Below are 26,067 nucleotides of genomic sequence, written 5' to 3' on the forward strand. Positions count from 1 at the left end.
CATTGCACTATTGTCTCAACCTATGTAGTTTCAGTTTATAGTGTGTGTATATTGTTTGTTTTGTATGAGTAAGCACATTGTGAGCAATACGATCCAATGCGGAAAAACATCTATTTTTGTTCAGTAGGTATACGTAGCAAATTGCATTAGTTTGACACCCTCTAACCCCTCACCCCTTTTGTTCTTAAAAAGGTCAGAGGTCCAAATTGAAAGTCTCATCCTTCCCATGAATGCCTCTTGCCTGGGCGCTCCTCCAAATGTTTTTTCTCCCACTTTATTTTTCTGAGTAACTGGATTTCCAAACTGAGCGCACAGCATATAAATCTGTGCACACAAATTAATAATTAATCTATAATAACGTGGTAACATTGGTATATAATCCTTTCGTTTGGTTTATCAACCCGTTCACACAGATCTCTACATTAATATTCCTTCCTACCATTTGACACCCAAGAGGCCCTGTACAATACACTCAATTAAGAAGTGGCTTATGATGTGGATTAGATTTTAATGTGTGAGTGTGGAGTTCTGAAAACCTAATGCAGTCCTAAGTTTTACATTAGGAACATTTTTCCTTTCTATATCCTAGGACATCATTTAGAAACGTAAAAATATTATATACAACATATTATGTGTTTACCTTAGTTTAGAGAATTACATTTTTAAACCTTTGCTTCAATATTTCACACTATCTCTTTCTCTGTATGTGTGTATTTTTCTCTCTCTCTCTATTTATGTGTGTCTCACTATGTGTGTGTGTGTGTGTCTCTCTGTGTGTGTGTGTGTGTGTGTGTGTGTGTGTGTGTATCTGTCTGTGTGTGTGTGTGTGTGTGTATGTCTCTCTCTCTATGTGTGTCACTCTATGTGTGTGTGTATGTCTGTCTCTCTTTATGTGTGTATCTCTCTCTATGTGTGTCTCTCTATGTGTGTGTGTGTGTGTGTCTGTCTCTCTCTATGTGTGTATCTCTCTCTTTATGTGTGTGTGCGTGTGTATCTCTCTCTCTATGTGTGTCTCTCTATGTGTGTGTATCTCTCTCTTTATGTGTGTGTGTGTGTGTGTGTGTGTGTATCTCTCTCTCTATGTGTGTATCTCTCTCTCTATGTGTCTGTCTCTCTCTATTTGTGTATCTCTCTCTCTATGTGTCTGTCTCTCTCTCGCTCTCTCTCTTTCTATCTCTGTGTTTCCGTCTGTCTGTCTCTCTCTTTATGTGTCTGTCTGTCTTTCTCTCTCTCTGAATGTATATCTTCAGTGGCCTTACAATTCACTTACCCTGTCGATTTAATTTCAAGATGCATTGCATTACAATGCTCCACCTCCACAAATTTACACACACACACACACACACACACACACACACACACACACCGCAGAGTCTGAACACCACAGACAAAAAGGAAAAAACAAAAAAAGCTGAAAAACAACAAGTAACATCAGTAGGCAATAATCAAGTATGGTCTGTCACCACTGCATCGATGCAGAATTATCCACATCCGCTTCGCAATGCAATGATTAATTTCAACAACCCTGCCGCTACAATATATTAGACTCTTCTCAGTAAACAAGCCTAAGAATCTGACCAAGCATGGGATGTACATTTTAAATCTTTGACATTTTTCAATACTCCATGCTAGAGACACATTTCAGTTCTTACTGAAAAAGTATTGAAGTTTAAAGCTGTGCAGGTGTGAAATGTATTCAAGTTCACTTTGTTTGAGTTATGGCAACAGCCTCCGCCTCTCAGCACCTAGAATGGTGTTGCCCTGCAACCACCTGCTACCTACCCAACACAACAACACATCTATTTTGATCAGTCTGACCTCACCAATGTTCACATGTGATTTCCATATGGGCGGCAGCAGCTAAGCTTTGTTTATGCATCTCCCATATTAGATTGTGAGCAGGAAATTACCAGTTAATTAGATGATATTTGACATACCAGTTTGATCAAACAGCCCACAGAGCCTTTACTGCATCGGCTGTCACATAAACAGCTCTTAGATGCGTCCGTTTCCTTGTTTCCATAGCATTACCTCACAGCACATTTCACAGCAATACACACAGAGAAAAATGAATACAATGCGTTTTAAAACACACACCCACAGTTATATTTTTAAAGACTGCACCTTTGCCTTCTTTAAAACAGCAAACCAAATTGTAACATCTGTTAGAAGTTGTTAAAAGCCATTTCTTCATTTCAGAAAATAGTTCTTCGTCAAAAGACCATTACCCAAAAGCACAAACTCATTATTTTATTTTTACCACAAAAGAAAAATCTCACAGATACTATTTAATATGTTTTCTTTCCAGCTGAATTCACTAGTTGGTCTTGAGTCTGCAGTTTCTGCACACACAGCTATTTGAATGCACAGCAAGGGTGCCTTAAAAAGAACTCCACAAGACTTGAATAAGAATTATAACCTCAGCTTCCACATTACTTACACTGTAGTGGTGACATTTTCATCAAGATTAGAGGAAAAATAGAGAGAGGATACAAAATATGTGAGACTATGCATCTTGGGAACACAGTTAGGCCTATAGTGTGTGACACCTGAGGTTTTGAACAGTGTGCAATGAAATAAGTCATTCTGGACTTTTGCTGGAATAGTCTGAAAGCACCATGGCGCCACAGAGGATGCTTGCTTCCAGAATGTGCTCACTGACAACTGTGCCAATTTAGAGAGTAAACAAGTCCACAGAATACTGCCCATGCTGCACATCTCGCCTTGGTCCCATCTCCCAGAAGACACACTTGTTTTGTTTTTTTTGTTTTTTTTTGTTCTTCACACAAAAGGCTGAGGCGGCTTGGCACCTGAAAAAGCCAGCCAATCACAGCAGGCCCTGGGATGAGCTAACTGCTATTGCTAGGCATTACATCATAATGGTGAGTCACTCCCTGGGATTAAGAGACAGAAAAAAAGAACACATGCCCAAATACACCATGGCCCTACCTCTCCATGACAGCTCAGCAAAAGGTAACGTGAGACAATGAGTTCCGATTGTTGGAAACTCATAGGAAGCCTGGTGTGTCTTTGTGCTCATAACATGAAATTACATTACAATTGTCATTTAGCTGACGCTTTTATCCAAAATGACTTAAAATTGCTATATATCAGAGGTTTCACCCCTCTGGAGGGTCTTGCTTAGGGACACATTGGTTGATGTATTGCAGTGGGAATTGAACCCAGGCCTCCCACACCAAAGGTATGTGTCATATCCTATGTCATATCCTCAAATGCAGGTAAACTATGTAAGTGTCAAGAACTCCCAGCAAGTGATACTGAAAGGATGCCGAGTAAATAAGCTAGAGCACTAAAAATACAGAATGTGCTAACAAAATACCAATGCTATGTGAGGCCACCTACACATCCCCAAACATTAGTGTTTGGCAAGCAAATGGAGAGCACACATGTGGTGTCTCCAAGCTAGTATTAAAGTCAACAAGCTTGTTGACTGTTTATATATTTGTACACATTTTGATGGGAATTAGTATAATTATACTATCCTAATTATATACTAAGTATAGTGTTGCTACAGTATAAAATGTAGTGCAAAATAAGACACCGGTCCTAATGGGCATTATCCCAGCTTTGCATTACACTTTGGCAGCGGTCCATGGGGCGGCAAGGGCAGAAAAACACATTTTAATGGAGAGCATGCTAGAGCCTAACTGACATGTTACTAGCTTAACATCCATATAGTGTGTATATATTGGCATATGCTTGTTTTAGAGTGCACTTCATCGCTTCTCTTTACCCCATTGATTTTGCAAGCGGAACAAAAACAGAGATAAAAGAGAGATTAACTGAGCAACCAATCACAGGCTAACATTAAAAAAAATAAGTCTGGGCTAGTGAAGTGGCATTATGGAACAGGCTGGAAATAAGTCAATATTTCAAGTACGGGCATCAAGCAACAAAGAAAAAGAGGAAACTATCCCAAAAGGTAATACACAATCACAATAAATTGTGTGAAAAAACATCACTGCATGCAATCATTAATAAGCAACAATTATCCCTGTAGACACCAGGTGTACAACAAAATGAGCTGTCTCTCCAGGTGGTTTGAAAAGCAGGATTTCAGAAAAGAAATTATCCTCCTTGAAGACAAATAAAGCAGGTGCGATATCAGCTTGGATGCTGAAATCCTGGAACAAACTGCCTTAGACCACAATCAAAATGCACACATTTGCAGGGTTGCTAAACACAAGGTGCACTGAATTGTTGGTGATCAGACCAGTTGCGTTTGTTATTCTTGCTACACAGCCACCAAATTCCCCCATCCTCTGCCAACCGTTATTTTGCTCTTAAATTAAATGACATCAGGTGTTTGTTTTTTTTCCCCCGAGTTGAAGTTTTCAACTCTAGGTGTTCAGGGCATTACAGCAAACGCAAACGGGTGGTCAGCAACGCAAAAGCAGCGAGCAAAATGTTTCAATCTCATTGAAAACCATTACAAAAAGAAGCCTAGACTGCTAAAACTCAATCTGTCTGTCGTGATAATTGCGTTATGCAGCAAGTCAGTGGAACTGATGCACACCAAAGACTGGTAATGAAGTCCAAATAAAGTCACATATACTGTACATCCATAACCCTCTGAACCCTGAGGCCATTTTTACAGTTTAATTTCCGTCTGGATTTATTTTATAAAAAAGCTTGTAAAACATCAACCCTGTTGTCTACAGTCAAGATATGAACATCATTGTTTTCAGGACCAACTGGGTTATTAGAATATTTGGGTTGCAGTGAGGTCACTTGAATGATAAAAATGGTTGTAGGACCTTAAAGACAAATAAATGAATAAAACGGAACATGAATCTCACAGATATGTATTGATATCACAGACAGAGCAGTAAAACCTCTCTAAGCCATTTTCCTTTCTAAAACACTTGTCATATGTCTTGGGAGTCACACTGTGAAGAAATAATCATTATAACTTATACAATTGACAAAATACATACATTTTTTCAAAGAAAGTCCAGACGATTTTGCCCTCATGACATTTACTTATGCCAATATTCAACATATTAATGTCATATTTATTGATAGTACACCCACAGCATTCCTACACAAGCATTTGTGTGTCTAAAACAGTTTTCCTATATGCAAAAATAATCATATTAAACATTATAACTCATATAAAGGACAAACTATTTACATTTCTTCAAAAAAAGGCCCAAATACATGCAAAATCTAAAACTGCCATTCTCCTCCTTAAACAGCAGATATCTATCTTTTCCGCTATAACATCTTTGATCACACACTAGACTACTTTGACTGGGAGGTTTGACCTCTTTCAGCCTCCATACCCTTTGAGTGACGTTGTCTCCCACATATGGGAATGCAACTTCCGTAAACAGAGAGCAGACATGGAGCAGCGGGAGCTAGCGGCAGAAATTAGCCAAAATGCGATGAATTTTGGACATCAAGTGGATAAATCTTGGATGTAACGGTTTGGATTTAATGCTCAAACGACCCCAAAAAAGGCTGAAAGTTCCAGGCTGGATAGAAAATCACCTGTAGATGCTAGAAAGACCAGGAAGAGACCTCCGTCACCGCTAACTCGTTAGCTTTTAGCTGTAACTTTTGGTGAGTTTCTATCTATTATGGTTATTACATGATTAAACTATGACTCAGAGGTGCTATTTTTGCTCGTGGGCGAGTCTCTCGGGTTCAGAGGGATAACTAAAGTCAATGGTTGTCATGCAGCCCTGCTGAATAATGAACAACTTAAATCTGACACCAGTAGAATAAGTGACAATATTGCTTTGAGTCACATCTGTCTACTTAATTTTCAGTTCAACTATGTGATAAGCAGTGAAAGGGATTACAACTCATTTTTCAGTTAAACTATGGGATAAGCAGTGACAGGGATTACAATGCAAAGGAATACGCAATTTTACTTTCAAGGTGATATTGGACCCATTCTTTTAATGGGTTCAATATCACGCCTTAATAGAAAAAACATCAGCTAATGTACCCTTTTGTATCAGGGATGACACTGACACACACATGCAAAGTGCAGACTATATAATTGTAGACATACCTTGTCATGGGTCAAAATGCTTATCAGAAGGGTCTCTGACCTGGTGGTAGTGCTACAAGAAAGGTCTGATAATCACTTTTCACACGTCGGTATGGCATGACACTTAGCACACACACCGGATGTGCAATCCAGAACGATGTAGCGAAGGCAAAGTAGCCAGGATGTGCCACCGTGTGCAGACTTTCTTGCTAACTGATAGTTTTTGTTTACAAAACTACAAGACTAAGCCAATTAACTGTTTACATTTAGCTTTGCAGGATAACCCCTGCAGCCAACCGTTGTATGCAGTAAGTGTAGGAGCATTGCATGTGTTGAAACATCAGCACAGTGTTGCCATCTTGTCTCGTCATCACTAAAGGCTTGGTTGAACAAAGGACAATCAAGCAAAACCTCCAACTTTCTGCACTTGTGTCTTAAAGATTGCCAGTGTTCCATCATTAAGAATGCAAATAATGATGTGCTGTCCTGCATATGTGTGATCCCTGATATAAAAAGGGTTCTTCAGCTGATGTTTTTTTTTATTTTAAGGCATTATAGCAAATATATCAAAGCATGTCTTGTGTTGTATTTGAAACTGGTGCAGTAAGGAAATGTAAAACATATTTAAATTTTCTGACTAGAGTAGTATTATCAAAAGACAACTCAAAAGCATTTGACTTTCCCAGAAAGGAATTCCATCTGCTAACCAGTGCCAGTCCTGGGGGAAGTAAGTTAGAATAGTGACAGGCTATAAATAATACCGGGCACCATGCTAACAACACAGAAAACTGAAAAATCGATACAAACAGTATCTATTCCAAATAAAACCGGTACTTGTAGTTCTCCAGGCAGTTCAAGGAGGACAGGGACATCATGCTGGGAATCTGTTACACAGTCAAGTATTTCTTTGTCACCTTGGGCACCGTCACCAGGCTCGGCAGCCTGCATGACAAAGTAGCACAGATCCTCAGTGCGGATGTAGAGCATGTGGTGAGTTTAGGAAACAGGACTCTGCTGAAGATGCTGCACAGCAGACAACTGTCCATCCACCGTCACCTACCATGTTCTCCGTGAGCAGCAGTGTGGCTATAACGCCTTGAGGCACCAGCAGATTCAGAGTCTGTTTTGAGTCAGAACCACTCCCAGAGATGTTTCACCTTGCTTAATGTGATATTGGGGCACATTGACATCAAGCAAGGTTTCTTTTTTTTTTTTCTGAATCCATTAGAAGCTGATATCAGTTCACCCTGCTGGGACTTCTTTGGGGACAACTCAAGAGTTATTAAGTATAAGAGCCAAGTTCAGTCTAGGGGATGTGACCAGAACATGCAGGGTCTGAGACAAGCTTTCAGTACAGTTTTACATGTTGTGCAAATTTGAACAAACAGACCAGCAGATACCTTAGAGACCGCATCTCTACTGTGCTTCTTGTCAATTACAAACACTCAATACTGAAGTCATACTTGCTTTGACCATGACACTATACTCAGTTACTTTAACTATGACTAAAAAGTAAATTATGAATGAGCCCTGGTTTTGGCCATGTAACCCTTAATGAGAAATTCTTTTGTCTTTAGGTTACCCAACCTAGCGGATTGTATCACATCGTTTTCAGACAGATCATTAGCAACTAGCGTGGTATTTGTCTAGTCTCAATGGTTTAAAATATGTTTAATACTACAGTATGTAGACCGCAAATACAGGCCAGAAGTAGGGCTTGGCAATATAGCAATATTTCATCGATGTACATGACTAGATATCCTCTTAGAAATTGGATATCGTAATAAGGCACAAGTCTTGTATTTTCCTTATTTTTCAGGCTGGATTACAGAAAAGTCATGTCATTTTCTGAACATACTGTAATAGACTTACAAGCTGTGTTATTATTTGCCTTTACCCACAGTCATTGTATCCACATTGTTGATTATCTATAATCTCAATGTGAAAATAGTTTTTGAAAGCACTATTAGTCCTAAAACATCATCGCAATATGGACATTGCTGTATTTGATCAAGAATATCGTGAAATTTGATTTTTCTACATACCACCCAGCTCTAGCTGGAAATCTTAAATTTTTGTACGCAACACTGCATTGGGATGCACCTTACATTCCCACGGAAAATGATAGTTTTCATTTTTACTTTAATTGAATGTAATGTTCAAGGAACACAAGCTTAATGCTCCCCGACAAACGTGTTGGTTAATGATTTTGCAGCTACATACACACTGTCTATATTTTATGGCGTTTTGCAAAGTAATGCTGTGCTGAGAGAGAGAAAAAAAACATTGAAGCGTTGGAGGGTCGGGGGAGGGGGGCAGCCCCCATTCTGAACAACAAGCCCATCTCCTTCTGTTTTGTTTTTTCCTTTTTTTTCCCCTACATTCAATTCTCTATAGGGCGCCTTCATTGCTCACACAATGCAAATCACTCACGGCCTCTATTCATGTACTGATTAATATGCAAAGACAGCCCATCCTCATCTAACAGTCAGCAGAGAAGAAATGTAACAGCCAGCCGAGTCATTTTGAACTTCTGTTTGTACTACTGTCAGCATAAAAGAACACCGAGATGACATTTATTCATAGGTAATGTATCAATCCACCGTCTAATGTTTTATTCTCATGTTTTGATCATTTATTATTACCTTTGCATGAAGTTTTATCCACAGAACTGCAAATATTCACTAATGACAAAATTGTTAGTATTAAACATTTATAAAATTCAATGTAATTTTAAAGATTCTAAATAGACAAAAATGACTGAGTAGAATAAATAGCCAAGTATATAGAAAAAAAGTAATGAATGCACAGTAGAAAAACTCCTGTCTGGGAAATCAATTACGACTTGACAAGTTACTTTTTGAATAACTACACAGTAGTAATAGTTGTTATGGCTATGCAGTATATGGATAAATATGTGCTGAGCCCAAAGGGGGTCCAGCTGTGATCAGAGTAGTGCCTACACTGCTGATAATTTGATCAACATAAGCGGTGATAAATTGGTACAAAACGTGTCCATGGCACTTACATGTACACATGCAAGCTGCATGGATCTTACTGCAACTACAGCGCAAAGTTCTGAAGATCCAGAATCTAGTTTTATTCAGAGAGCTGACTAAAAACGCCTTATAATTTTCCCTTGTTTGGCTGCTTTTTCCAGTTCCCCCAAGTCAAAAATAGCCTGTATTATTTTCATAGTGGCTTTGAACTCACCACAGCAGTTAAACTCCCATATGTTAGCCATTTAGGAATTGTGTATTTTCGCTCCCTCTAAATGTGCTCTTTTTTTTAAGTTCAGCTCTATGCAAGAAAACATTGTTTTAGATCTCCAGGATCATGAAATGAACGTCACGGTTTAATTCATGTTGTCTTGAGATTCAAAACCACATGGTTAGCTTCACACTTGAACTCGGTTACCTTAAGTTTCACAAAACTATATAAATGGAATGGCAGGTGCACAGCAGTAACTGGGCATTTCAGACCAAAAGAAGCATTTGAACAACACAGGGGCTGGATTGGCGGTAGATCCATTTCATTTTCTGATGAAATGAAGAAATACAATTGAGGAAGTCCAGTTTGAGTAATAGAGACATGACTATGAATGACTGTCAGACACTGAAACACTGCACAGTGCTTTAGAATGAGGAAGGATTCTAAAACTTTGGAAAGTATCACAATGACACTCAACATCTGGATCAACCTCTCAACGCCTGCCAACAACAAATCACTAACTCGGGCCAAGATCTGAAATCATGTGGTCAAAATCACATTCAGGCATTAGCAGTCGCCACGTTTATCTCCTCTGAGAACTTTAAACGGAAAAACGTCACATCCCTCAAGGGAGGCACTCTCATTTTCACTCCCCAACAGGTGTGACAAATAGTTGTGTCTCTGATTAGCCTCCATCACCTTACACTCTTCCAGGTTGAAGAATGACGACCATGGATGTAGTAGATCACTCCAATAACACAAGGTCACAACTGGTAATACATACTAGACTCAATCAATCTGGCTACAGACAGACCAAGACAAGAAAGGCCACTGTCTGTCTCCCCTTCTAAGATCATACTCTATTTAATCTGGCCAATATTCAATACATTTCTTGGAAGGTGGTGTGGCTCCTCATTCTATAAGGTGTGTGACTAGACTCCAAAATTCAATTAGCACTGAACTGAAACAGGAACTGGAAATCAATAAATGTAATTAAATTTCTCAGCCTTCAAACTGTGTGATACTGTCATTACCCTTTTAATATACCCTGGGCCTATCAAATAATGTGATCAATTTCTTTGAATTTCTTCCTCTATTGCAAAAGAGCAGAGCCGAGCCACAGTTGTCTAATTATCTCCCTCTTGGTTCCTTTCACTTTCCCTCCCATATGAGGTGCAGTGAATTGCGGGGGTGTCAGAATATTTTGGCAGGATCATGAATCACATAGAAAAAAAAAATGAACACATCCCAAGTGGTCTTGGTACCATACCGCCCTCTACACAACCAACAGTGACAGGTTGACATAGTGTTTGGGTGTGAAAGGTGCCAAGAAACCGTTCATTTGAAAATACCAGAAACGTATTCTAGAAATCTAAATTAAACTGGTTTATTGAATGTACTAAGGTACATATGGTTTAGTTGTGTGTGTAGCAAAAGGTATGCAAATACTGTCAAGTCACAGATCTGCAACTTATGTCCAAATAACTCATTAGATCCTTACCAATATACCAAGTCAATTTGGTCAATTGGTCAATTTTAGCTTATCACAAACATATTCTATAGTTAGTCCACCAGAGGGTATATGACTATTTTACTAATACCAGGCCCATTTATCATCTAATGAATATCAGCTAATATCATTATCACATTTCATTTTTAACTCAAATATTGAAATCAGCAAAAAAAATTAAAGGCAAAGATGGCAAATCCGCAAAGAACACTGCAAACCTTTAGAATATGGAGGGAGACTGGTGAAATATAAAGATGAAGTTAGAAAAATTATCCTTCTCCATTCTAATTGGGACATCTAATAAATAAAAATTATTATCAAACTATTGTTCCTCTCTCCAAGGACCCCTGGGGGTCCTCAAACTCCACTTGGAGCACATAGTTGCAGTCTATAGAAAGAGGGGGCAGATCAGGGAGGGAAGGAGGACGTAAGAAGCGGGAGAGTGGGGGTTTAGGGGGGAAATGGCTCCCCCTCCCGCCCTATATAACCAAGGGAGCTCCGGGATTGGATTCTATTGTATACATTGAATGACTATTCAGTCGTCCTCAATGGATGACGAATTCCCTCCCAACCAACCAAATAAAAATTTAAAAAAAAAACTACGATGAAATCAGCCTGGCCTGAATGTCAACATCATTTTGCGCCTAAAAACGCACTGCGCTATAAAGTTGGAAACTCCAATAATGACGTATTTGACAAGACAGAAAAACAAAAGAAACAATGGTTATGTCACATAAATGAGGCCAAGGGCTGTTAACCTACACGGGCAGACTGATGGTAAACTCTGAAACCCCACATTGTCACGTAGCCGCGCAAAATACTGTTTTCGTGCCAAATCCGATGATGGCTAGATAGAGTCGGAATGGTAGACACATCTAATCCATACAACGAATACAGTCTGAGCGCGTGTGAATTTGAAACAACCTTGTAATTTTTATCTTGATAAACATAAAGCTGGTTTTAGTAGACTGAAACAAAGCAACCCCGCTATAAGAGCGCTCCGGACACTGCATCTCCGGTGCGTCACGGCTGACCCAGCAGAAGTGAGAAATCCGAGGTGGACTTTTGGATGAGACCATATGCGGTTTAGTTGGTTACAAAACGGGGAAGGGAAAACGCCAGCGACAGAGTATATAAGCAATATCTGCTGGCATGAGGGACCACAAAAGCGTCCCTGCTGTCCTGATCTCAGTCAGCATCCATAACCTTTCCCCGCACAAATTAACTCACTAACCCGCAGAAAAACGCAGCATGTGTGGGTAATGTTTCTCAAAATGAAGCAAACCTACAGTATGCCTAACTAAGAAAAAGTAATCCAACAGGACCCGAGATGGCATACTCCTGTATTGCGCGTACATATTAAAAAAATGCAAATGCAACCGTCTCCTGATACGAAACTAGAAATAAAAAGCGTCCCGGTTGGGATTTCACGCTTTATTCGGCTTAAAGAAATATAACACACTCACTTCTTACATAAAAACTTTGTACAATCGTGGTTGTATGACCTAGAGCCACTGTCCGGAGTCAGAGGCAAGGATGCCGCGGGACCAGAGGAGGCTGCTCCGGCATCAAAACAGCTCGGCCGTCACTCCACAGATTTAGCTTTGCCCACAGGCTTGGAATAATCTAATATGAATAATAAACAACTCAGCTTCTTACCTGCACAGCCAATGAATAGCAATCCCCAGATGAGGTCCCTTATTTGAAGCATTGCAATGTGTCAGATATTCTCCTTGAAGAGCAGACGCACTTTCAAACAAGCCAGGGGTCTCTACCGAGGAGGTGGGAAACAGTATCAGCCTTTTCCAGGAGACAACAACAGCTACCGGACGGAATTTTGGTCCTTGTCGCTACCCGTGTTCACGGCACAATGAGTGACAAGCAGCAGCCGCAGCACGCACTCACACACACACACGCACGCAATAGATACCAACACGAATTACTCCGCCCGGTAGGCGCACGAGAGAGAGAGAGAGAGAGAGAGAGAGAGAGAGAGAGGCGCGCGCGCGCGCGCACACACACACACACACACACACACACAGAGGGGGCGGGCTGAGGTGAATGCTGTAACAAAGTAGTGCGCGGAGCCGCCAGTGTAGACAGCAGATGGTCACTAGAGGCTTTAATTCGGATTACTGAGCTTACAAACTAGCTAACTGAGGTTTGGAAACACATGGAACAAGACACTTATTCTAAACCGAGGACTAATTAAAAGTGTCAGATAAGACCATTAATGATAAATAATTTAAATGACACATAATCAACATGGTGTTATTTCTGACACTGCCAAATCGGCATTCAAATGTCTTGTTCTAAACTGTAGCCTACATTGGGTTTTTTTTTGGTTTTTTTCAAATTCAAATTTGCAAATTAAAACAAAACATATACAGCACAGTTAATCATTAGTTACTAAAGCATATTCCCCTCTCAAAGGCATGGGCGCCTTCTTGGGAAATTATTCTAGTCAAAATACAACAGAGTTAACTTTAAATAAACAATGACAGTTAAACTAGCCTACATTGTTTTTATTTCATTTAAATCACTGATCACATTTGCAAAACGTCTAGAAACGTGTAAATCAATGTAACATTTTGGTTTATGGATCCAGTTTTTCCCAAACCATTTCATAAAAATAACTCATTAAGTTAGTTTAGTTAGTGAGTTCATAAGCAGCATTTCCAGAGGAAGAAACTGCTTCATTAAAGGCAGCAGAACAGGTGTAAAAACAACATTGATATAGTATCACCTTATGAAGTTGGTACGGCAAACATGGTATCAAAAATTTACAGATACAGCCAAGCAATATTAACATTCTTTGGAAGTTGTGTTTGTGTCCACCAGATGAATGGAGAGTCCATATACTCTGTAAAAGGTCCCATGTCATGAAAATTTCACTTTATACGTTTTTTTAAATGAATATGGATTCCCCCAGCCTGCCTATGGTCCCCTAGTGGCTAGAAATGGCAATAAGTGTAACCGAGGCCTGGGTATCCTGCTCTGCCTTTGAGAAAATGAAAGCTCAGATGGGCCGGTCTGGAATCATGCTCCTTATGAGGTCATAAGGAGCATGGTTTACTCCCCTTTTCTCTGCTTTTTCCACCCAGAGAATTTGGCCCACCCATGAGAGAGAGACATCATGGCTTTCAAACGATCAAAGTGGCAGTTGGTCAAGGCCACACCCGCAGCCTCCACTTTGCCCCCCCCACTCCCCTCTCCTCCTCAATAACTACAGACTCAGAAATGGTACATACTAAGGAAAGCTTATTGTGGGACTAGCTCTAGTGGCTGTAAATCTACACCAAGGCTGGATTTTGGGAGATACAGTATTAGTGGACCACTTAGGTCTATTTTAAAGAATCCAAAAGCAGCATGTTCTGGGACCTTTAAAAATGTGACCACTTAATGTGACCAAAGCTACGTCTCAAAGGCCTTGAAATCCATCCCCCTTTCCTCCGCTCGCCTCCCGTCCTCAGGAAATCAGAGGCGCGAGGCAACGTACAAATGTTTTTTAGAGGGATGAGACGTCCTTAGCTCTGAAGTGTCACATAAATACGTAAGCTGATTCTCGTGTATCCTCGCCCATAGCTCCTCTATGATTCCTCCTCGGGGACGGAATAAGAGCTTTGAGAAGGCTTTTGCTGAGGAGGGACAGAACAATATCCGGTTCAGCCAAAGGCTGAGGAGTCGAGGAGTTATCAAATAAGGGGGATGAGATTCAGCCTTGAAGCTGTTTTACAGTAGCCACAGCCGAGCTGGTGTGCGCAAATGTGACGTCATGAGAGCGCCATAACGTTTTATACTCACGCATGGTGGTCATGACACTAGTTGCAGTCTTCTCCTGAACAAAGGTGGCGCTAATGAGCAAAGGCTACCGACTGCTATTTCTACAGACTAGAAGAAGATAGCGAGACTCAATTTACATAGGTGATGACAACAGAACGTAGGTATATCATGTATAGTTATTTAGTGTGCTTGCATAATTGCAATGTGAACCCAAAGCTAACCGGATCAAATGTATAACATGTTACAAAGATAAAATATGAACCTTGGTTTGGACTTTTAGGTGGGAAAAGTAACTCGTAACTCTGATCAAGCCTTGTATTAGCTTCAGCTGACCTTTGAGATAGCACTACACAGCCAGTATGGTGAGGGGGAATTATTACATTGAACAAACATACATTGAATGACAGTTGAAGAAAGATAGAACAATACAATCCAAACCTATACCTATGAAACATCAGTTGGTCGCTTTATTGACCTCTTACAAATAACTTCACTTGCCAGCAGAAGTGTAGAAGCATTACTTTTTTCTATATTGCTCTTTTGCTACATTAAATAGAAACAGATATTTGCATTTGCCAACCTGGATCGCTGCTCTGCTGTTTGCTGTCCACTGTTTGCTGTCTGCCACTTGGTCCAGGGAGTCCTTAGGCTAGGCTGTTGCTAGGGGAATGGCAAGGGACAACAAATTCTAAGTCTGTTTCAAACTTTCACTGACCATGGTCTCCCTCCCCACATGAATATCGTTCCATTTTGTATGAGAACTCTAACCCACTAGCATCACCTACTTAAAAAGTAAGCTGGAATCAAATTCCCATCCAAGTAGTTGGCTATGTCATGTGAAAAAGTCATAAATGTTGGTGTTGTTTTTCAGTAGTAGCCATTCCTCACCAGGTGCCCTCTGTGTTGCCCTGCATTCCCTCATTAGCCCTGCTGCTGCCTGCCTCACCATCTGCACCTCATTGAACTACTAAAGCTATTAGATTAAACGGCTAGAGAAAGTTCCATGTTCCCCTTAACATAATTTGCTCTATCATCACAAGTTAGTCCCACATTTGACTGATAGATATTGGAATTGAATTATATTTAAAGCACTGTTTATGGATACCAATGTGATTCAAGTTTGTAAGCCCCAGACAAAATTGTTACCACATTTTAAAGTTAAGTTCCGTAAGTACTTCAAACGTTGTTACTTTTCAGCTTAGCTATTCCACGGCCAGACCTGCCAGTTGGTTGGGGTTAGGCATTTGATCTCGAGCAGTTAAGGTTAGGATAGCCGATTGGTCAGGGGATTGGGCCCGTACAAATGGGGTTACGTTACGGGAAATTTGGGACACTAAACTGCACTTGCCTTCTTGAAGGCTTGAAAGGTATTGCATTTGAAGTTATCTTCTTTTATTGGGGGGAGTTGTAGTTAGCTTAATCCACTTCTGCTACAATGGCCTCCAGTTTTCACAACCAAAAAAGCCAAAACATTCATACAATGTTGTTGTTAAAGTATGTCTAAATATAGCCTATTGCTTCCACTTCAACCATCTCCACTCACAAACAAGCATGTGTATGGGTTAGCATGAGAGCACCTAGCTTCTGCTCCTCCACTAGTAAGGGGAACTGCTCTGCCATGAGGTGCAGGGAATGGTTTAAATCTGTTTTTGTGTCCTTTAAGCAAACAGGTCATGTTTCTGGCCACCTGACAAATGTAAAACCAATATTCAATTCCCTTTTACGTCTGTTTTGGTTACCATCAACTCTTGAGAAACAATATCTGGGTCTTTAGCTAAATGCTTAGTTGCTTACCTTGTCTGTCTGCTGTTTGGTGTCCATGGCCAGATGGTGTGCAGTGGGTTTATCAGTGCTTTTTTCTGAAGAAAAAAAAAAGTTGCACACCAACTGTCTATCCAGTGAAAATACATTCATTTGCAACGTTCAGGCAAATAGTTTGTCAGAATGAAAAGCAATCTTAAATAGGGAGTTGCTTTAGGACAGCAACCAATCACGTGCAATAGGAAATCATGCATACCAAACACCAATTTACTATATGACAATGTCCAATATTATACAGTACATGGAGCCAGAAAAGTAACACTTATGCAGGGCTATTCAATTAATTTGAATTGGGGCCAGTTATGAAACTGAGGCAAAATAAGGGGCCGGAGAATATGATAATATAGTAACAAAAAAGAAATTACAAAAAACATACTGAAGGAGTCAATATATTCTATTTTGTAATGCAGAACACGTATGGATATTGTGGTACACTAAGACACAAGGTCCATGACAGTTTCCATTCAAAAGACAATACAATGTTGAAAAATCAGAGACAGACAATTAGAGAAATGCATTAATAACAGAAAAACTCCACTAATTGCACATAACTGTACAAAATTACAGCTCATATCCTCAATTGACAATGAAGAGATACATTTCAGTGTTACAAGTAAAGAGGGAATAATCCTCAGAAATATCAAACTGTCCCGGTCTCCACTGGTTGAAAATAGAAATGCAGCAAATGGAAACTTAATACAACACACGCTTTTTCCTTCTAAAAAATAAAACATGTGACGCGTGCCAATACCAAGTTGTTCTCCTCAAAGAATGAAGCAATTTTAGTGAAGATAATCTCACCCGGTAGTGTGCCCCTCCATGGGAATTAGACCAAGCAGTCCTCACGAAAACATTCCCCATCAAAAAATCGCACAAGAGGCACAGCTGTGCAACATCACTGTTATCAGTCGACTCATCCACGGCCAAAGATCACCTCGGTTCCTCAGCTGTCCAAAAGGTCTCGAAAACGTCCGATGCAAGGGACTGACTCTCCTCATATTTGACGTGTCAGAAATTGGAATTTGCTTGATCAAATCGATAATGTTTTTGGGTTTCTCTCTGTTACCACCCCTCAATGGATGCCAGCATACACTCCTTGACTGTCTCTGAGTCTGTAAACGGCTTTCTTTTTGCCCAATATCCATGACTCGTAACGACGCGCAGTTGCTCTCTCTTGATTGTACAGGCCGAAACCAAATGGACGTCTTTGCTCGTAACAGATGTAAGCCCGTTATCTTCTGCCCCCCGAGCAGCAGAGCCGGAGGGAAGTAGCATCAAAGTTAGCATGCGTTGTCTTGAATGCCTTCCAAATTATACTCTTTGCACACGGCAAGGCACTCGTTGCAGATTAAACACACAGGATTGCATCACGGCAATAAACGCGTATTTCTCTGTCCATTCACTGTTGAAATGCCTGTTCTCTGAGTCAACTTTTCTTTTTTTTTTTAAGGTAGTGAGAGACATTTTTCTTGTAGCCAAAATTTGCGCTTGGCTTGAAAGAAAGTCAGAGCGCGGACTAGAGCGCGAATGGGCGGCTTTGAGGTCATGTGTGGTTCCCCAAAATATAGTCCGGCCGAAACAGGTAGTATTCTACGTTTTGCCACATGGCTGAAAGGGGTGCATACGCTACGCTCCTACCGTACGAAAGAGTACAATTAACTATAGTCATGCGATGGATGAGAACCATATGTAATAACTACACTTCACTCCACGGGCCTGTACAAAATCCCTCAGGGGCGGACCCGGCCCTGGGGCCGCCATTGAATAAGCCGGCTGTATAGTAACAATCCTAAATGTGCCCCAGAATTCTTACATTAAATGGGTAGATCTTTATCAAATTAATGCTAAAAGCCCCAACAGCTAAACTGCTTTAAAAAAAAAAGCTACACGCCATTGCATCGACCACTTATGATATTACTTGTAGCATATACAAAACACCATATGAACATGTTAACAAGGTTAAAAACTTCTCTGGAGGGGGTCTTTACTATAAACTCAAATTTAATTTTAACATGGAAAACATTTCCCCCTTTAGCACATGAATTTGAAAGGAGCCTTTTAAAACATAGATGCACATCATTTTGCATGGTGAACCTCAAAAATCCAAGTGTGACTGGGTTAGCACAGTTGATAGAGCGAGCGCACATAAAAACAGGCGTATGCCTCAACGCAGAAGGTCCAGGGTTTGAGTCAGACATGTTACAATTTCCTGTATGTCTTCCCCCTCTCTCTCTCTCCCCTTTCATATCTAGCTGTTCTTCCCATTAAAGGCTGAAATGCCCAAAAAGAATCCAAGTAAAGGGGAAATTTAACAGTGTTGCAAGTCCATGGGCGGTAGAACAACAACTAAACTATACGTTAAACTATAACATCTTGAATTATATAATATTCTATTCGTTGTTTAAAGCTGATTTTTTTCTTTCTTTCTTGTATATGTGACCTTCTGCTGATACATGTTCTTGACTCCATTCAGTCTGGGGTACAAACCTGAGCCAGAGCCTTGACAAAATCATTCTCATTATATGGGCTTGAAGAAATACTTGAATCCACAACCTAATTAGCACACTTCCTCTGAAAATAGGGCATCCTCTGCAGTGTGATATCAATATCTCCTTAACTGTTTATCTTTAAAAATCCCCCAAATGAAACCAGCTGCAAATTCTTAATATCATTATTTGCATTAAGTATGTTAAAATCAAAGATGATGCCAGGAAGCAATCTTTTAAACAGTTAAAACATACAGTATTCAGTACAATGGGACAGTATATGATTGGCGTGGGGTTGGCTGGCTCAGGTACAGTATGTCATTCCCATTCTTTGTCATTGAATTGACAGATAGTGCTGCAGTGAAGCAAGCTGACTAAAATATTCTGAACAGGAAGGAATGGCATTATAAAGGTCTAAACTGGTAGACGTTTGTCCATTGTCCAGGTAGGACCCAAACCTAAATGTGTTTTAAAGGTATAACTGCATTCTTAGAATTGCATATCTGTTTAATAGAAAGCCAGTGGAATGAAGACGATATTGTGGTAATGTATTGTTGTGTTAGTAAAAATAAAGAGAGGCTTGGTCTGGTGAGAGACCATCACCAGACCAATCCAAGCTCAATAGATTTGAGATTGAGCATTGGTCTGGGGAGTCTGCTCTGTGTTTTCTCTGGACAAGAGGCGTGACCACGGGGCATAGTTCAAATGACTCAATTGGAAAGTCCTTCAACCAATCAGACCAACGATCCGGTTCGGTGGCTGCTATGTTGAATGTAAACAACAAGCTGCTGGGTCATCACGTCATCGTGTTAAACCCGCCAATAGCGTGCCAGGTAGATGAGCCAGTTTGCAATGATTTCAAAGAAATGTATAGTTTGATGTTTGGCAATAACTCTGACTTGGAAGAAACATGACGGATTTGACCTGTGGTTCCAAACCCGGGACTCAATTAAAAAGTAAAACCAAGATCTTTGGCAGCAGGGACTGACAACCCATGATGCCAAGGATACTCCCTGCAACTCTTATAAAGTTTAATAAGTTCAACAATAACATTTCATCATGCTGAATAAGACAGTGTTGTGCCATACAGCAAATATAATAGAATGCTCTACTTGAAACTGCAATTTAGTAAGTAGAAGTAAAAGCAACATACACGATAGCCTACATGTACATAAGAAAATTAGCAATTTCTAATATTAGTTGCAGAAAAACTTACATCAAAGCCCCAAATATTCTCCACAATAGTACAACTGGTCAGTGTGCAGGACCCGAGCCAATTTATTGAAGGGAACTTCATTTAGAATCACATACTATAAACCATATGTTTGGGGCCACTTCCAATTAATGAACAGAACCGAAAATATAAAAGAACAAATTGGCCACATTTTACCAAACAAGAAACCACATGGAAAGTTGCTTTGCAATAAACACTGGCACATATTAATACATCTAGGAATGAGACCAGCTTATGGGTCACATCCACCTAAAAAACCCAAACACACGCATGAAAGAATGCGTGCATGTATGTACAGTATGTATTAATGTGAAGCAGAAAGACAAGTTGATTTAATGATACTGAAATGTTTAACATTACCCATCTGCCCCAACCTAGAGGTGTAAAAATAAAATAAGTGTAGGTCACAAGTAAAAATTTACACTTTGCAGAGCTTTAAAAAAACTCACATTGCACACAACGTCACTTCATCGTCACTTGGAATAAGGCCTTTGGAACTTTTATGGTAAGAAATCCAGCCAAATATCACATTTCATCTGCTCCACACTTCACAGAAGTCACCCTCTCAACACCAATTAGCATAACGAGTGTCAATCACTCATTCAAAGTGATGCACAGGTAGAGCAGTGTTCCATACCTGGGCTTTTTCGTTGGCCTGTTTACTTGAATCACTGCACAAATGTTTAAAAAAACTGCATCTGAACCAGGCACTAAAGATAAACCAATGAACAATTTGGTTTCCCTCCACTTCATACAACTCATTGTAAAGTTCCTGTTCTTTGGCCTTTTTTCTAACATCCTCTATGTTGGCAAACATGTGTGATACAGACCTTTTATTTGAAGGGTTTTTACTGAAGTGTATTAGTTGGTGGTTGATGTTGCATATAGTTAGCTAAATTGGCTCGGTTGTGCATTAGCAGAGTGTCTAGAATTTTGATTGCAATTGTGAGAGTTGGAAAAATTAACTGCAATCAAAACCAGGATGACACTTCATAAATAACTATATAAATCAATGTGTATCACTTTCACAGATATGGCTCTAACAAAGATTTCTCTTGGTTTTGGTGCATAGATAGAAGGTAAGACTTGGCAACCTGAAGAGCTGCAGCCGAATCAGGTCATCTGAGGGATTTAGCACCAGTTCTCAGAGGCTCTCAGTGAGACATTTGGTGGCTGTGCTTGGGTGAGGAGTCAATGGTGCAAAGCGTCCATCTGTGGGATTATGGCCTGCATTATAAACTAATTGTAGCAATATTTAGTAGTGGTCTGGCACACAGCTCTGTACGTTTATTTCTCATTATGCATCATTTTAACAGGTTGTGAAACTCTCTCACACACATGCACATGTGCTTAGTAGGTGTAGGTGGGCCTATTTACGTTGCCAGGGATGATGGTGGACATTCAGACCATGTTCACACTAAGCGGGTTAGATGTGAAAACGCTTGTTCTCCTCTCTGTTGTGTCCTTCAATCTGCTTTTTATTTTCATGCATCTTATGATGAAGTTGATTGATTTATCAGAAATCTTACTCTTTCTTTTTAGACTTTTTAGACTGGGTGGTTGTATACAAGTCATTTTATGAAGCTCACCAGGAGATTTTCAAAAGTCTCTCTCTCTGGGTGCTTCAGCCATTCCCAGCATTTCTGAAGAAGTGTCCTTTAAAAGTATATTTAAGTGTTTTCTTTTTATCACAGTTCACCATAAAAACAAAGTTAAAATCAATAGCACGGGATCTAAAAAAGCAGCAAAGGTCCTACAGTAGCCCAGTGAACATAAAAAATGACTTTCCCAGCATTCCTAACATTCATATGGGTGCGTCATATATTCTAAAGTGCCGTGTCAACTACATTAACCAAAACGGCAGGCATTAAAACAGATAAAACTAACTATTTTCTGTTGTCATATGAATAAGTTCACGTGAAATGCAAGGGTTCAAACTAATTGTAGGTTATTTTGTGTCACTACTACTGCACTGGTGTGGTATACCAATAATGGAATAAAAAACACTATGTTATTAGAACTGTAATGCTAGCAGCAAGAGACCACTGTATCATTGATTGACGCAGAAAAAAAAGAGGCTAATCCACAGGAGGTGAGAGGAAAGGTTTTCTTCACGCATTCTGATTTGGTTTGAGGTGATTAATACATGGGAAAAATAAGATGGATTAAGAGAGCTGTCAAGCTAAAAAAAAAGAACAGAGACAAGAACAAATCAAAGTCTTAAATGCTATAAACTGCTACACTGCAGTGGGGCAGAAGGACCTCATTTACATAGTACATGAATTAACTCTGGGCCACTAGTTTTAGTGATTCAAGTATAGTGTGCTTACTAAGCAGAAAATTACAGTAAAAAGGCGTCTGACAGATGCCCCCCCCTGGTGTTTATAGGGAGAAGATGAAGCTTAAATCAGAAGATGAAGTGGGATGTTTGCTTCTCTTTATACCACAGTTGAATGCCTAGTCAATATGTGTGAGGCGCATTATTGACTTGTTTGCTATTGTTTAAACTTTAAAGTGCCTGCCAAAAGAAATAAGCGATCATGTGTATCAGGTCGGTCGTCGTCACAAAACAAGCACTCAGAGATATTGTTCTGACACAGTAAGCCTTGTGTACTCGGAGGGGAATGACAGCCTTGTGTAAAGAGCTCCATCACTATATGCATGGGTATAGCTCACCTTTACAGGAAGACACACAGATTGCTAGTGTCGGGAGGTTGTCAGTGTGATTACTAGTCCACATGTGTGTAACTCATGTAGAGACACTAGAGACACCATGTGGTACATGCAGAACTGCGTGTGCACCCACTGTCCGCACACTTGTGTCCTCATCCACATCCACTTTGTAGTTAGTCTATTGTATATCCACAATGATCCACTTCAGAGATTGCTCTAATGCCAACGGAAATTCCACCGGATACATGTCTTTTCAGCCAATGTCCGTTACCTTCGGCTTTCTTTGTGTTGTAATTCTAAACTCCGGTGGAGTAAACAGTTGTAAACAGTTTGAATAAGGACTATGGTTAATTGCTCCTCAGATCTCTGCATGGTAAATACAGACCGTTAGCGAGACTATCTGTCCAATCTGAGTTTTTTCTCACACGACTAAAACAACTTTTGAACGTAAACGTGTTCCACTAAAACAAGTTCCTTCTCTGTTTTGTTTTTTTGCAGCGGTACCTTGGCTCTGTGCATTTTTCTCCCATCACATGTGGGGACAACCCAGTCCCACAGCAATTTTGATCTATTGATTCGTCAACTGGGACATGAGTTTCTCGTTTATTTCGTGGTGGTCACCACAAAATGGAAACGTGACCAATTCACGAACCACCATGAGATGGGGCTGATGTGGACTAGCCAGACCCTCCTCCGCAGCACTGTAGAGGAAGGTCTGGCAATGCAAGACTATTTTGCAGTACACCAGAGCTCTATGACAGCCATGTCAACTCTGAGTGGATTCATGGTGCATTCCATATTTGCGCGGAGGTTGGAAGTTCCAAGTTCAAAGTTGTAAACACCCCCCTGACCCCCTATTTCTAAGCTGGGAAGTGGGACAACCTTGCATTACCCTAAACTTAAAATACAACATGGCTGCCATGTGCATCACATTAATGAAAACTTTAACTAACCCCACAATGAAAAATCTGACTTGTAAATGGAACACATTCAACTTGGGGGTGACTTCATTCCCAGCTCCACCTTCCGAGTTCTGAGGTAAATAGACCGCACTGTAAAGTTTCTGACCCAGCCTTCAACTGTCCACAAGTTATTCTCAGGGCTTTTCTCTGCCCTGCATTCGGCTCACCACTCATCTGTCCTCCCTGCAGCCTCCCTCAGCTGCTGCTCCACAATGCCTCATTAGTGTCTGTGCAAATATAAAAGGATTTCTTGTGTCAGTTTGATTGGTTGCTTGTCTCAACGTGTAATATCTGAAGATGGTCTTGTGTATTGTCTTCTCTCATCCCACGAAGAAGAAATGTCCTTAATGATGACAGATCTGATCAATTTGTGGTTCTTATAGCAACAAGGGGATACTAAATAAATCTCCCATCTGAAAACACACGAGGGGACATAACCTCCTTAAATTTGCATACTGCCAGGCCCCACTGCCCAAAATGCAGATTCTGGCCAATATTTATATGCAGTACAGTGTACCCACTACAATACATTGAACTACGCCACTGCTGCTAGCCAGTGACTCAAGTTTGCATGTCAAAGTATACCAAACAGTAGCTTAACTCTGTGAAATGACCACGCTAATAGGCAATTTCACACGGGTGGCTTGTGGATCGAAGGTAGACTGGTCCCACCGGAACAACAATGTGTGTTCAATCCCAGGCTCATCCTGCAACATGTCAAAGTGTCCCTGAACAAGACACTGAACCTCAATTTTCTCCCCGGATGCTGTATGTAAAAAGCTGTCTGCTGCTCCTTATACTTAGGATGGTTTAAAATGCATTAATAGAATTCCACAACATTGTGCTGTGCTTATGCGGCAATTATAAAGTTTAGTTTTTGTTTAGTTTTGATAAAGTTGATTTTACATTCACTGAAGCATGTAGCTTCTGACATGCTGACAATGGCAATTGTTTAATATTCACTTCAAAAATGTGGTAAAGCAAATATCAAATAGCGTACTGTTTAAAAAATAAGACAAGAGAAATTTCCACACGAACCTGACATGCAGGAATGGAAGAAGCATGGCAGGCAAGGAAGTGATGACATTGCATGGTGATGATTCCAGCCATGCTCAGCCAGCAGCTTCCCCCCGGAGCAGCAGGGGGAATCTCGGCCCGCAGCTGAAGCTTGTCAAACGGCTGTCATGGAGGCTGAATGTGAGTCAGTAACTCACTCTGCCCACAATTCAAAAAATATCCCCTCTCCTTCACTCCATCTCAGCCTCCTCCTCTTTTCTTTCCACTTCACTGAACGGCTGGGTCCCCTGGTCTGCTGTGCCCTCTATTATGTAGGCATCGTGCCAAGATGCAGACACATTGTGAGACGTCTCTCAAGGTGCTGATCTGAGTCAAGCTGACAAGGGTGTGTCTGGGTTGTTTACAAGAAAAGATATTGCTTTTCCGTTCCCTGGCGTCAATCTCCACGGGACATTTATAGGTTTTCCTTGACTGTGTTGACTTTCTCTTCAGGAGTTTATGGCAGCCCAGACGGAAGGTTAAAGTATTTGTTTCTGTCTGCATGTCAGTGTGTCTTAAGTGGTTAACTCGTTCCCTCTCAGTCAGGTTATGGCAGTGGTGAAAGAAGTATTTTTACTATGTATCATTATGTATAAGTGATAAAAACACACTGTAACAAATACTATGTCAAAAGTTAAAGTCTCTTCAGTTAGTAAATAGAAGTATATAAGTATCATCAGGAAAATGTACTTGAAGTAATAAAAGTAAAAGTACTCAATGTAGAAAAGCCCTCACATTTTAGAAACTGAAAACGATCAAAAAGTTCTGTCAATCAAAAAAAAAGTGTTTATTTGGCTAATAATTTCATCTGTTCTTGTAGGCCTGAGTATTGTCGAGTAGTTTAATTATAATAAAACAATGTTACATGTGTTTTGTGTGCAAAAATCTTAATATCTAAAGTAACTTGTAACTAAAAATGTCAGATTTATGTAGTGGAGTAAAAAGTCCAGTATTTCCCTTTGAAATGTAGTGGAGTAGAAGTAGAAAGTTGCATAAGCAAAGTACAAGTACCTTAAATTTGTACTAAAGTACAGTACTTAAGGTACTGTGTAATAGATTAAATGCCTTTCTCTCTCTGTCAACTTTTGGCTCCTGCCCCATGGCCCAACACATTCAAGTCAGGTGGACTAGAGGTGCTGACTTGCAACAGGGAAAACCTGTTAATTCAATTCAGTTTTCAATTCAATTTTATTTATATAGCGCTAAATCACAACAACAATTGTCTCATTTAACTTTCCATAAAGAGCAGGTCTAGACCATACTCTGATGTTATTTACAGAAACCCAACAGTTCCCACCAAGAGCAAACAC

At 40.1% G+C, this 26,067-nt stretch overlaps 1 protein-coding gene across 27 annotated transcripts in view; it reads right to left on the reverse strand.

Moving 5' to 3' along the window:
• ncam1a (neural cell adhesion molecule 1a) overlaps positions 1 to 12,676 on the reverse strand; it is a 265,840-nt gene extending 253,164 nt beyond the window's left edge. For 8 of the 27 annotated variants that reach the window (XM_032533160.1, XM_032533164.1, XM_032533157.1 and 5 more), the window contains exon 1: positions 12,402 to 12,676. In XM_032533160.1, coding sequence (XP_032389051.1) covers positions 12,402 to 12,453 — 52 coding nt within the window. In that variant the 5' untranslated portion in view covers positions 12,454 to 12,676. The remainder of the gene's footprint in view (positions 1 to 12,401) is intronic. The other 19 variants (XM_032533168.1, XM_032533162.1, XM_032533159.1 and 16 more) reach the window with 6 other exon arrangements.
• Between the last annotated feature and the right edge of the window lie 13,391 nt (positions 12,677 to 26,067).

Source organism: Etheostoma spectabile, chromosome 13 (assembly GCF_008692095.1).
Source record: "Etheostoma spectabile isolate EspeVRDwgs_2016 chromosome 13, UIUC_Espe_1.0, whole genome shotgun sequence".
In the NCBI taxonomy this organism is placed as follows: domain Eukaryota; kingdom Metazoa; phylum Chordata; class Actinopteri; order Perciformes; family Percidae; genus Etheostoma; species Etheostoma spectabile.